The sequence below is a fragment of the Cornus florida genome, unplaced genomic scaffold (genome assembly GCF_030987335.1).
Source record: "Cornus florida cultivar Cherokee Brave unplaced genomic scaffold, ASM3098733v1 CherokeeBrave_3.0.0_Hap2_Chr05, whole genome shotgun sequence".
Lineage (NCBI taxonomy): Eukaryota > Viridiplantae > Streptophyta > Magnoliopsida > Cornales > Cornaceae > Cornus > Cornus florida.
The window spans coordinates 61,871,615-61,886,020 of NW_026775575.1; the positions used below are offsets into that span (position 1 = coordinate 61,871,615).

General features: G+C 38.5%; 1 protein-coding gene across 1 annotated transcript; it reads left to right on the forward strand.

Annotated features, from left to right (window-relative positions):
* Window positions 1-1,334: 1,334 nt before the first annotated feature.
* Window positions 1,335-13,502, forward strand: LOC132306628 (chloroplast envelope quinone oxidoreductase homolog). The gene is made up of 4 exons (XM_059804091.1): window positions 1,335-1,479; window positions 2,305-2,446; window positions 11,699-11,790; window positions 12,687-13,502. Exons 1-4 carry the CDS (start codon window positions 1,411-1,413, stop codon window positions 13,374-13,376), a joined length of 993 nt encoding a protein of 330 aa, XP_059660074.1. The 5' UTR covers window positions 1,335-1,410; the 3' UTR covers window positions 13,377-13,502.
* The last annotated feature ends 904 nt before the right edge of the window (window positions 13,503-14,406 follow it).

Consider the following 14,406-nt stretch of genomic DNA (forward strand, 5'->3'; position numbering starts at 1 on the left):
AGTGGCCCAAAGATATTTGCAAGACTAAATTGTGAACCTACAGTTGTCACCAATCCATGGCTCCTTCCTAGGCTTAATCCCACACCTACACTTGTCAACCATCCAAGCCAACAAGTGCACCAATCCTAGGCCAACAAGTGGGTGAATCCTCACCCTCCAAATGTCATCATCTAATGCATCAAAGTGTTTCCACACAAATGTCAATAAGTGGACCAATGAGAGTGTGACACTTGTCACACTTTTCAAAAATTGCAAAAAGGTTCTTTTTGAAAATATTTTTCAAATTTAATTACAAAGTGGTCCCCCAAGATGAAAAATAATTACTTTATTTAATTACACTAAAACCCCACAAGTTAAGAATAATTACACTAAAGTATGCATTAATACTCCTTTATGAAGGAAGTAAGCAATTAACATGCTTTTCTAGAAAAGTAAAAATACCACTATCATGGAAATCAAATATCATGAATGCATGCAAAACCGGAATCAAATCCGAGCACAAAAAGTGAGGTTGTGAAAGGAAAAAGGATAAACGAGAAAAAGACAAAATGTGAATAGTGTTCGGAAAAATAAAATATGGAAATGACACAATCCCCAAAGGAAGTTGTCAATTCAAGGAAAAGAGTCTCGAAAATCATTCCAGAGTACTCGAGACGACATCAAGTGATGAAAAACCGAATCCAAAAAGAAAAAGACAACGGAAAAAAAATTATCCGTGAAAATCCGAGTTATTACAGTTACCTTACAATGCCAGAAAAATCTCTAGATGTAGTGCAAGCACCGTAACCCAATTGCTGCCACCGGTGCTATTGTTTATGAATTTCTAAAACTTGGGTTCGGGTGTCGTGCCGTGATGGGATTTTGTGTATTTTTGGGTTTGGTTTTAGGTAGATGGTGGTGATGGAAGTGTTGGGTGGTGGTGCAGTTTGGTTTTTAAATTGAGGTGTAAGTAAAAATTAAAACTAAAATCTTTATTTAACTAAAAAAAAATGAACTAACCTCAATCTCGGGGTCGTAATTTACCCAAATTTAAATAAACTATCAACAAATATTCAAACAGGCCAATCCAAAATTTCATTTGACTAGTATGTGTTTTTGAAAACTCTCGCTTTCAGTTGATCAGCATGCGTGTTTGAAAATGGTCGTTCTCATTTGAGTAGTATATGGGGTATATTAACAGTGTATGCGTGTTTGAAAATTATGGTTTTATTTCCGTCAATTCACAGAGTATGCGTGTTGGAAAATTATGGTTTTCATTTGATTAGTCTAAGGGGTATTTCCGTCAATTCACATAGCAATGGACGAAGATATTTATGGCGCCTATATAACACCACATGGGAAAACCAAACTTTTGAACTTACAATTGGCTCTTCTGTATTTCATCAGTTGTTTCAATCTCTCTCTCTAAAAATGGCCGGGCAGAAGCTTATGAATGCGGTTTGGTTCCATGGCTATGGTGGAGGTGCTGCTGGTTTAAAGGTAATTTCATATTATCCTGAATTTTTTTATTTTTTCCCTGATTTTTTATTTTTTTTTTTGGGTTCTGTGATTTATTATTATTATTTTTAGTTAAATATTGAATACAATAACTTTTAGAGATTGGGTTGACAATTTAGTCTGGACTCGAATTTTTTTATTCTATAATTAATGGATGAGAGGTCTCAGATTCAGTGAGGATGAAAAGGAGATGATTTTTATCTATTTTTTACTTAGACCATTCACTATTTGACTAGATTGAATTATTTTAAATTACATCTCAATGTAAATTCACTTTATGATTTTCACAAATTAATATGTATATAGATTCCCTAGTGAGTGATTAAACAATAATTAAAATGTGGAAGTTGGAACTGCAGAGTCAAAAGTCAATCTGGGTTTTATGGTTGCAAACTAAAAAATGGAACTGTTTTTTTAGTTGATCAGGAGATTATTGAGAAGATATAGAAGAAAAAAAAATACATATATATATATATATATATATTGTCTTTGTTGATTTGAAAAAATGGCTTATTTTTAAGGTCCATAGAAATATAATTTTCTGGTCTTGCTAAGTTAGAGTCACAAATAGATTTATTGACATGATAAAGAGTCTGTACGATGGAATTGTGACAGTAGTGTTATGTTTCCGGGTACCTAATTGGTGTTTTGGAATTAAAATTGAAGTAAATTCAGTTTAAATTTTGAACTAATTTTTTTTCTTTCATATTTTAAATGTAAGGCATTGATTTGGTGTTCTCAAACGCAACATAAATTTATTTCAAGAATCATCGTTAAGTCCGATTTGGTGCCTTATGTCTCTTGCAGCATGTTCAAGTTCCTGTTCCTGCTCCTAGTAAAGATGAGGTTTTGCTAAAACTGGAAGCAACAGGCTTAAATCCAATGGATTGGAGAATTCAACAGGGCATTGCGCGCCCCATTTTACCCCGGAAATTTCCATACATACCTTGTAAGTTGATTTGTAGTCCATATCGGAATCCTTTCTTACAATATTCCTTTTTGCTTCTATAATATTTATTTTCTCATCTTGATTCATCATTTAATCAGTTTGAACTGTGCACTGTCCAACCTCAATTGTTTGGGTATTTCAAGTGCTTTTGTAACACACTGAATATTGGTTCTGAAAAACCATGTGTCCAGTGAGAGAATGTATATATGTATACATATATTATGTGTGTCTGATGTTATATTTTGAGAGGCAATCGTTGAACCACAGTTTGGAATTGGAACAAGAATGACAACTAAACAATAGCAAAAATGGAAACCAACTGAGTATGAAACCATGAAACCACCTCTGAAACCTCCTTTGATCCCATCCCTGAAGCCCTCCCGGAGTAATCCCATTCCCAACCATTTGAAACCACCATTCATCCCATCTAACCACCTCAACCGGTGAACCAAATAGAAATAAATCCCACAGACATCCATTAGACCAGAACACCATTAATGCTCATAAGTCCTCACCCAAAGGAAAACACACATTTACTACTGCAAGCACACTTTCTCCCACTTCCAGTCCACCCACATCACAACATGCTCCACTACAAATCGAGGTTTTTGAGCCTCCAATTCCACCATCTCTCAAAGGGAAATCTCCAGCTCACTTTCCCCCACCAAGCTTTAAACCACTTAGACCATCATTTAGAACCATAAAGGCCCCAATTCTGATGCATCCACCTCATCTAAACCTACCATCAAAGCGCAACAACATTGGAAAACTACTAACAAACCCACCTCTACAAGCCAGAAGCAACCCATTATCTCCTCAACCACAACCAAGCAGCTACCAAAAAACTTTAACCTAAGACTATATGACTCCCCAGAGCATCAAATTGAAAGACTAACTGAGCAGTTGGAATGGAAAGATGAGAACTTGGGAAAGGCTCTAGAGATGATAAAGGAGAGGAACAAAACCATCTCACAACTTAGGGAGGAACTTGCTCAGTGCATAAAGGCTCCACCTAAGCCCATCTCCCCATTGCAGCAATCAGCAGGTATCATATCCTCTGTTGCCCAAGTATAGACTCTAGAGGGGGGGTGAATAGAGTCTTTGGCAAACAATGGCCAATTTTCAGTTTTACAAATTCTACTAAACCCTTTGAACAATTATGCAATTATCAAGATATAAACATGAACAATTAATAGCATAAATGTAAAGGAGATAAGGGAAGAAAGATTGCAAACATTCACACGGCGATTTTAGCGAGGTTCGGAAACTCCTACTCCTCGGCTCAAGGCCCCTCTTGAGACTTCCCAATCCACTATGGCACCTTCTTACGGGTGGAGAGTAAACCTTTACATGAAGTAACTCCTTGCTTCACTTTGCTAAGAGACAACCTCTCTTAGTCTTCCTTTGGGTCACACCAACCCTTACAAATATGAAGCTAGCTTGCTTCTTCTTCCTTTGGCCACACCAGCCCTTACAAATTGAAGATCAGATTTGTTGCATACAAATATATCTCTCAAAGATTGATATGCAAATATTAGCTCACAACTTTCAGCTCACTCTAGAGTATATATGTGAAAAGATTAAAGCTCAATACTCTATGAATGATATGGGATGAGAGAGTATGATATGAATGAAAAACAAAAGCTCCTATGATGCTAAAAGATGTTTCTCTATGGTAGCAACCCTTAATCCCGAAGACCCCAGCTCTATTTATAGAGTTTTGATGAGCTAATTCAAGAATATAGTTGTTGTGCACGCGGTTTAAGGTAAAATAACCGTTCAAATTTGAATCTGGGCAGGTTCGGTCGACCGAAATGAAACATCATTGTGTTTCGGTCGTCCGAAATGGTTTAAGGTTGGTTATGATTCCTTGTTTCGATAGACCGAAATAATTCACCTTTTGTTTCGGTCGTCCGAAACACCTTCCTCCTTTCATCTAAAACTTACTGTTAGAATCGGTCGTCCGAAACACCTAGTAGTGTTCTTTCATTTACTCAGTTCGGTAGACCGAAATAAATAGGTCCTCTATTTCGGTAGGCCGAAATGGAACTGCTACTTCAGAGATTGTTCTAAGTTAACAGATGAGACAGTTTGTGCACAGGACATCTGCACATACCTTATTTCCCCATTTACTTTAAGTTTACAATGTAAATAAGAAAGTACCCCCCATTTGGATTTAATAAAAAATACTAGAAAATTGAAATCTAACTAAATCAAAATGTAGAAATTCAGTTTTAGTTCAAATTTGGATTCCGACAGTTTTGGTAAAAATGAATCCTTGTGTAGACCAATGTAGACTTGGTCAAAAATTCTGATAAAATCAGTTTAGGCTAGTTTAAGTATAAAGAGTTATTACTGGGAAAAATTATTTTGAAATAATCACTATTTCAAAAATCTATTTTTCACACTTAGCTAAAAACACAGTTTTTCATGACGCGCATTCTGGGGTCCTAATGTCCGTTACCAACTCATGGTAATGAATGGTTCTCATGCCTTAATTGTTAACCAATATGAATTATATGATTGATGTGCATGGTCTTAGCATTTCTAGCACAAATGATGAGTTCTTTCAAAGCTTATGCAAGCTTGAACTAACTCACTTTTTAGCAAAGACTCCATATGTCAATTGTATATGAATGAAGTACATAGTCTATTGCTAATGGATATAGGAGCATATGAATGATGATATGATATGCATGGTCCTATAAAGATGAGCTTCAAATGGATTCATAAATACTTTGATATTGAATCCTAAACACTCACCATCCTATCTACCCCTTTCTTCATGCTTTGACCATGATCGTGTAGGCTTTCAGGTAGACTTGCTTTCTTCCTTTCTTTGAGTTGCTTTCTTACTCATTGTAATCCAAGCTATCTTTGGATGGACTTTGCATTTGGTTCCTTGCAACTTCATGTTCCTTTTATCTCCTTTGCTTTCCATAGATGTGATCTTGAGTAATGGAATACTTGGGATTGACTTTATGATCTTTATTGAGGTCATCCTTTGAATGTGAATAATCTATAACACTCAATGTAAACATTAGTCCTTAAACACCATTAATGGTTTGTTATCATCAAAACCTCTAAATTGTCCTTGGATGAAATCCTCAAGGTCAACATCCTCCACTGCCACAAACTTAGTCATTCATCCAACATCCACCCTCTCTGCTTCTCTGGCACCCCCCACCTCCACCACTTCCACACCAGTTCAAATTTCAAATTTGAATTCAAATTCTAATGCCACATTAACCAAAGTCCTGAACATACCACCATTACCTGCAGTCAAACCACCTACTTTAAGCAACATCTCAGCAGGCTTTCCCACAAACCATGCTCCTATATAGCCTATACAACCTATTTTAAGCTACCAAACAAACTTACCTACTCTAGTCAACCCAATTGCTTTATCCACACTAGCCCACCACATCACCAATACCATTGGCCCATTACCAGCAGTACCTATTGACCAACAGACAAAGAAGTGGACTGAGGTGGTTCAACAATGCCAAGGGAAAATGAACTTTGAATTCATTAAATCATCATCTCTCAACCCTTCCCTTGTTGACCCTCCACCTGAAGTTGCCCTCGAAGGAGTGAAATTTTGGGAATCATATCACCTTGTTGGAGTCTCTACTTATAAAGACTACCATTTAAAGTGGTCAGCTTTGCAGCAGCAAAGATCTGGAAAACACATGGACTCACAGAAACCATCTTAGGAGACAAAGGCTCTTACCTATTTAGATTTCACTCCTCGAAAGAGATTAACAAAGTGTTATCACTGGGCCCTTGGACTATTGCTAGTCACCTATTATCTCTTATGAAATGGGACCAATTCAACCCCTTAAAGACCTCAGATTCTATCCTCATACCCATATGGGTCAAATTCTACAATGTTCCTCAGAAGTACTGGACGCAAAACGGCTCAGTCACATTGCTAGCACTGTAGGGATCCCTCTCTATGCAGACCAAGCAACAGAAGGAAGATTTAAACTTAGGTATGCTAGAATTTGTGTCAACATGGACCTGTCAAAACCTCTTCTAACTGAAACCCAGGTAATGATGGATGGAAACCCAGTTGACATTAGTATTGAATACCAGTGGCTTCTTAAGATTTGTAATCTATGCAAAAAAACTCAATCACACTGAACCTTCATGTCCATTAAAACACATCAACCATGAAGCCCACCACATATGAAGAATAACACTGGACCACCAATGACAGAAACAAGCCCCGCCATTGTTGACCACCCCCCTAGCCCAGAATCCACCAAGCACAGAATGGATAACAATTCGAAGGAAGAATGGAAGGAAGTTCAGTTCGAAAGGCACAAAGAAGCAGTACTCAACCTGCCCTATAGCTTGCAATCCTTTCTCAGCTCTCCCCCACCCTCATCAGAACTCAATCACTTCTCCCTCATCTATAACCTCACCCTCTACAAACCAATCCCATTCAACCAGATCTCCCTCCACACCACTTATCACACAACCCATCATCCCTCCAACTCACATCCCATCCCCCTTATGCAGTAAGAAACTTATATTTACAGACTCTCCAACCTCCACTGTTCCATCCCAGGTATACTCCTCTCCCATTACACATTTGGCTCCCTTTTCACCTCCTCACTGCAAAAGGAAGAACAAGGTCAGTAGTGAACCTGGGAAGCATCATCCCACTACCTCTTCCCCAGTCACTAGCAGCCCAAACATTGTCCCATACCACTGCTTTTCCCTCATAGACCCTGCAACAATGGCATCCCCCCCAGTGAAATCACTCACCAAGATGACTGCTAGAAGTTTCAGAAAGGCTACTAGAGGAACCAAAAGCCACAACCCAGGCTTGATATCTTCAGACCCTGCAAAGGGCTACAGGTATCCCAGAGGTTCTCTAACCTCTCTCTTTCAATGATATCATTCATTACCTGGAATATTAGGGGACTAAAGCAGTCCTCTAAACAAACTTAGATAACGAAACTTATCTCTGAAAATAGATTGGATCTAATATTCATTGTTGAGACTAAGGTGTCTCTTGAGAATGTGGCAGCTATACATCACAAGATAGCTCACAATTGGTCCATTACCCATAACTACAACTTCTCTCACTTGGGGAGAATTTGGATTTTGTGGAACCCTACCACAATTGGCCTCAACATCATAGGCATCAACAAACAAACTATACATTGTTCTATCTCCATTTTGGGGGAAAATTTATCATTCTCTTGCTCCTTTGTCTATGCTTCTAATTTGGTTAATGAAAGATCATACCTCTGGAATGACATCATCAACCATTCAACTCTATTCTCCCAACTGCCTTGGACAATTATGGGAGACTTCAATGCTGTTACATGTACTGAGGATAGGGTTGGTGGATCTGCAAAATGGAATCCCTCTATGTCTGATCTCAAAGACTGTATGCAACAGGCAGAACTTGATGACCTTAAATTCAATGGTATTTTATATACTTGGTGCAATCAGAGTCCTGGGGATGCCTATGTAGCCAGGAAACTTGATAGAGCCCTTGTGAATTACAAATGGAATATGTCTTATCCAAATTCAGAATGTAAATTTCTAACTCCAGGAATCTCGACAATAGTCCTATCCTTCTCACCATGAACCTTAACATGCAAAGAAAATGCATCCCTTTCAGATTTTTTAATGCTTGGAGCAAGCACCAACTTTTCCTATCCTTAGTTACTGAAGTTTGGAACTCCTACATTAAAGGCACCTCCATATTCCAGGTTGTGCAAAAACTTAAAAGGCTGAAGCACTCCCTCAGATCCAACTGTAAGAATGACTATTCTGAGGTTGCCTCAAGACTCAATGCTGTCAAAATGGAACTTGATTCTTGCCAGTATGATCTTGACAAAGCTCCCAATGATTTTTCTTTAAGACTAATGGAGAAAGCTCTTATTTTAGAGTACTTAAGACTTGGAAACACACAGGAGGATATGCTAAGGCAGAAATCTAGAATGATTTGGCTGAAATTAGGAGATTGTAACTCTTCTTACTTCCACAAATCATTGATCTCAAGGCATAATAGGAACAAGATTATTGGCCTTATTAATGCTGTTGGTCAACAAATTGATGATCGTGCTGCAATCAAATTGGAAGTCATTTCACACTTTAAGAATTTATTAGGCTGCAGCTCTACCACTACCCATGACATCTGTAACCTTACCCCTTTTATCACTAAATCAATTCCACCCCATCTCCTTAACAACATTGATTCTCCTCCTACTTATTAAGATATTCAGCTTTGCTTCCTTTCACTCAACAAGGACAAGACTCCTGGTCCAGATGGATACAATGGACATTTCTTCTACAAAGCTTGGCACATTGTGGGGAAATCAATCATTAAAGCCATCTCTGAATTTTTCAGAAATGGGAAACTTCTCTCAGAAATCAATTCTACCTACTTATCCTTGGTGCTTAAGTGTCCTAACTCCTCTTCTCTCAATGATTATAGACTAATTGCATGTTGTAATACCATCTATAAATGCATAGCAAAATTGCTTGCAAACAAGCTTCAGCTAGCACTACCTTATATCATTGACCCCACCCAAACTGCTTTTGTTCAAGGCAGGAAAATCACAGATTCTATCCTTTTAGCTCATAAGTTGCTTAGGGGTTATCACAGGGATATTGGTCCTCCTAGATGTGTAATCAAAATCGACCTAAAAAAGGCTTTTGACTCAGTTAATTTGGACTTCATCTCAAACTGTCTCTCTCTCCTCAAATTCCCATAGAAATTCATTGATCTCATCATGGATTGCATCTCATCCCCATCATTCGCAATAGCTTTGAATGGAGAATTCCAAGGCTACTTTAAAGGGAAGAGAGGGCTGAGGCAAGGAGATCCTCTATCCCCTTTCCTTTTCGTTATTGTAATTGATGCCTTCACAGTTATCCTCAACAATTATGTAAGAAGAGCTCCAGCTTTCAAACACCATTAGAAATGCAAGGAACAAGGTATTACTCACCTTTCTTTTGTAGATGACCTCCTATTGCTATGCTATAGTAACATTGAAATCATCTCCATTATAAAGTCTGCACTGGATTATTTTTGCTCCATGTCTGGCCTTACCATAAATTTGGCAAAAAGTTCAATCTTGATCTCTGGTGTTAATCCACATACTGAAGAAGCCATCATCAATCTGCTGGGTATTCACAAAGGAAGTCTTCCTATTAGACATTTGGGGGTACCACTAATCACAACATGTCTTAAGGCCACTGACTATAGAGTTCTTATAGAGAAGATCACCCACAGAATTTCCGACTGGACTGCAAGATCTCTCTCTTATGCAGGAAGATTATAGCTTGTTAATTCTGTTCTGGTATTTACTCAACTATATTGGTCCAGCATTTTTCATTCTCCCAAAGAGTGTTATCAATGAGCTTAACAGAATTTTCAGATCCTTCCTCTGGTATGGTCCAGAAATGAAATCTAATGGAGGGAAAATTGCATGGGGAGCAGTGTGCAAGCCCAAGGTTGAGGGTGGTTTAGGTCTTCACAACTTGGAATTGTCTAATCAATCAGCAATTTTGAAGTACATTTGGTAGCTTCAAACTGAAACCTCAAACAGAATATGGATCAATTGGTGTAGAATTCATCTCATTAAAGGCAGGAACCTCTGGACCTTGAAGATTCCACACTCATGCTCCTGGAGTTGGAGGAAAATTTTGCAGTTGCGACACCATGCAAGGCATTTTATCAAGCACCTTATTGGCAATGGGATTGATACTTCTTTCTGGATTGACAATTGGTTTACTGGAGGGCCTCTGTGTTTAAGATTCGCAGCAACCATTCTCTCACTCTTGGGAATTGATGAAAACACAAATATGGCAAACTTCATTGTCAATAATAATTGGAATTTCTCACCTGCTCTCCTCTCTGCTATTCCAGAGCTAACCTCACTCCAACAACCTGCGCCTCTTAGGAAGGACAAGTTGATTTGGACTGTTTCTCCCTCTGGTTCTTTCAGCTTGAAGCACATAGCTTTCCACCTTATGGATCATGGTCCCTTAGTTCCATGGCACAACCTTGTTTGGCGCACAGCTTCTATCCCAAGAATGAAATTTAACATGTGGCTAGCAGTTCAAAGCAGGCTTCCCACACTCGATTCTGGAGCTATGGTTCACCATGGAAGCACCTGTGTCCTTTGTGGAATTGACAATGAATCACACTCCCATCTCTTCTTCAGATGTGCTTTCTCAGCCCCTCTTTGGAGTTTATCCAAGTTAGATGTAGATTCTACAATTATTTTCTCACATGGGATGACATGATTATGTGGATCAGTACCCGATGGAAGTCAAACTCTCCAATGAACATCCTTAGGAAAATTTCCTTGTCAGCACTAGTATATCATACATGGGAGGAAAGGAACAACCGCATCTTCAGAGGGAATCCATCAACACAGAACAGGGTTCTAACAAATGTCTGCAACTCAATCACATCCTTGCTAAGAATGGGCTGTCTAAGGATTGCATGGCCTCTAGATCGATTCTGAGTAGTTGGATTCTCTCCCCTTCTTGTTGTAGACCTCCTCCCCGTCCACCAGACTAAGGGGTGGAGGGTCTCTTCATCGTCGCCGTAGGGTTCGCTTACCGGATTTGATTTAAGTTCTTTAACTATCGGTTACGACTGCTACTCGAAGTTCTTTTTGCTCTTGGGTTGGGCTACTGCTTTGGGTTGCTCGGATTCTAGGGTTGGTTTGTTTTGCCTGTGAAAGGCTGTTTTTGGCCAAAGGCCTTCTTTGTATCTTTTTCACTTTATATATACAATTTGCTTTAATTTTCAAAAAAAAAAAAAAACAATAGCAAAAATGGTTTCCCTCTGCAGTATCCAGTCCTCAGCATAGCTTTAGTTTTCAAAATCAACAAAGACACTAAGCTTTAGTTGTTGGCGTCAAGACAACTGACCTTGTTGAGTAAAGGATTGACAAAAGGTCAGTTGTCGTGACGCCAACAACTAAAGCTTAGTGTCAACAAGGTATGCATCTAGAATGGAAGGGAGGGATGCAATCAAGGGTTCAACTCTTAGTGTTATTATTCAAAGACTAGAAATGACTAGAAACTTCTTTGTTTTTTTTTTTTCGGAATTAAGATGGTATTGTTGAAATGACATACAAATTTGAGTTTAGGGTTGATTTTCCTGTCTGGTTTCCATTTACTTGATTCCTTATGTTTTCAACCTGATTGGGTTTTTGTTTTCTAAGTTTAGAGAAGCATTGAAGTTTATTTTGTGTGTTGGAACAGGTACTGATGTAGCAGGAGAGGTGGTGGAGGTTGGAGCTGGAGTCGAGAATTTCAAACCCGGTGACAAAGTCGTAGCAATGAGTAGCCCTGCTGTAAGCTCTTCTCTTTTTTAAGTTCACCTTTCATCTTATTTTGTGTCCTTGAACCATTGGTGAGGCCATGAAGCTGAACTTTTAAAATAAAAATGTATTGCATGTTATCAAATTGTTTGTTATATGTTGATTTTATTTAATAATTTTTTATTGAACGTCTCATCTTCTGTTCTTTTACTACACCATGTTAAATATGTCAATCTCTGTACAAATCTGTATTTTTTTATTTATTTATTATCATGACCCTTTTATTTGGCAACTATATATCTAAATGGCTTAGAAATATATAAAAGATATTAAAGATAATAGCTTAGTATTGGTCTGCAGGTGCCAATGGAAGATTTTTTTTCTTGTGCTTTGAGGCTTTTGTTTCCTTTTAGAGGGTATAATTCCAAACCTCAATGCCTTTGCCTTTAAGAACACCAAGCACTACTCAATTCCAAGAGAGAGTTTTATATAAGGTTCAATTCTCTAGTGTTTCTCCTCTAAATTCTTAAGTTATCTGCCTCCGAATTTAAATTATCATTTGCTTTCTTCTATCAACGAGAAGCAAAGTATTTGCCTAGCTACTTACGAATTTTTTTTTTTCCCTTATGCTCTATCTAATGCCATACCCTCAGTCAAACCGATGAAAGAAGAAAGAGCACGAAAAATCGAAAATAGCATCACTCTGTTTACTGCCTTTGAAGAAGCATATAGAGTTGACCTACTGCAAACTTAACAAATTCGTCTACTTATATGCCCATTATTTCACTTACCAAGTGAAGAGTATTTAGTCTTTTTGTTGTTGTTGTTGTTGTTGTTGTTGTTTGTAATTGCTGCAAAACATGATGTGGGCAAATCTGATTAGCATCTGGTTTGATGTTGGCAAATCTGTCTTTGGGATTGAATGAAAGGCTGGAGGTGGACTAGCTGAGTTTGCAGTGGCCAAGGAGAGTTTGACTGTTCCAAGGCCACCTGAAGTATCAGCAGCAGAAGGTGCAGCCTTACCCATAGCCGGTCTCACAGCTCATCAGATTCTCACTCAGGCAGCAGGGATCAAGCTCGACGGCAGCAGCCCACGAATAAATATTCTAATTACGGCTGCCTCTGGTGGTGTGGGTCATTATGCAGTTCAACTAGCAAAGCTTGGAAACGCGCACGTTACAGCCACATGTGGGGCACGCAACATGGATTTGGTGAAGAGCTTAGGGGCCGATGAGGTCATCGACTACAAAACTCCAGAGGGGGCAGCTTTGAAGAGCCCATCTGGCCAGAAATATGATGCAGTTGTTCACTGTGCCTCGGGCATTCCTTGGTCTACCTTCGAGCCTAATTTGAGCACGAATGGGAAGGTAATAGATATCACTCCTCGGCCTACCGCCTTTCTGACATTTGCGTTCCAGAAACTCACCTTCTCAAAGAAGCAGCTGGTGCCGCTATTTATGACAGCCAAAGGTGAAAACCTGGATTATCTTGTTAAGTTGGTGAAGGAAGGGAAGCTTAAGTCGGTGATCGACTCAAAACATCCTCTGAGCAAGGCTGAAGATGCTTGGTCTAAGAGCATCGACGGTCATGCTACCGGGAAGGTCATCGTGGAGCTTTAGAACATTGTATGTTAAATTGCAAAGAAATAATAGGGTATCCGTGAGTCATGTAATTAAATTCAGATGATAGCTTGCTCTGAATGAAGTTTTTTTTTTTTTCCTATAATGAATGAAGATTTTTAATGATATGCGGTTTTGCACTGTGGTTTATAGGCTTAAATGACAAAGTATTTTGAAGTGCAAATCATGTATCTTTCATTCTGACTTGTGATCATAATCATGTTTATTTGAAGAATGTTCTTATTTTGTGATGAGTAGAACTAATGTTATATTTGGAAGCACCATAATCGGCGGTTTGGATTTGAGATTGGAAGGAATTTAGCTTTGAATTAAATTTTTTTCAATCTCAAGTTCAAAGTGCCGATTGGATGCTTTCAAACACAATAATAATTCTTTTTATTTTGAGGTTCTTGGACAGGAAAAATTACTAGCAGCCAATGGAGCAAATGTATGTTAATTGCTGGGACCAAAAAAAAAAAAAAAAAAAAAGAAGGAACAAAACAAAGCACTGTAAGGTGACAAAGAAATGAAGGTGCATTGCTTGTACGAATGGGATTGATTCAAATTAGACATAAAACCAAAACCAATCCGTTAGTATTCATAAAATTTGAAATCAATTAAATCTCAATTAAATGCGCCCTTAAATGAATTTCTGGGTTACAGTGGTTCTGGACTACAGTGGTTTGGGAACCAAAAAAAAAATAAAAAAGGCAAAGCGGGCCCTCACATTGCAGGCCCGCAATCGCTATATGGGTTGTCGTTTTTAGCGACCCATTCCCCGATCCAAAAATTTTTGCCCACAAATGGCAACCCGCAATGGAGTAACTGGGTCGCCACTTATGGGTCAAAATCACTGAATATTTGTGTAACGACCCAAACCTGGAGATCCGAGTCGTTAACCGGGTCCTTACTCGAACCTGATATCACACAAGGGTACTATAGTCATTTCATATTTATTTAATATTTTAAGACCCGCCAAGGGTAAAATCGTCCTTTACTAAGGTCACGCAATGGATGAACGAAATCCAGG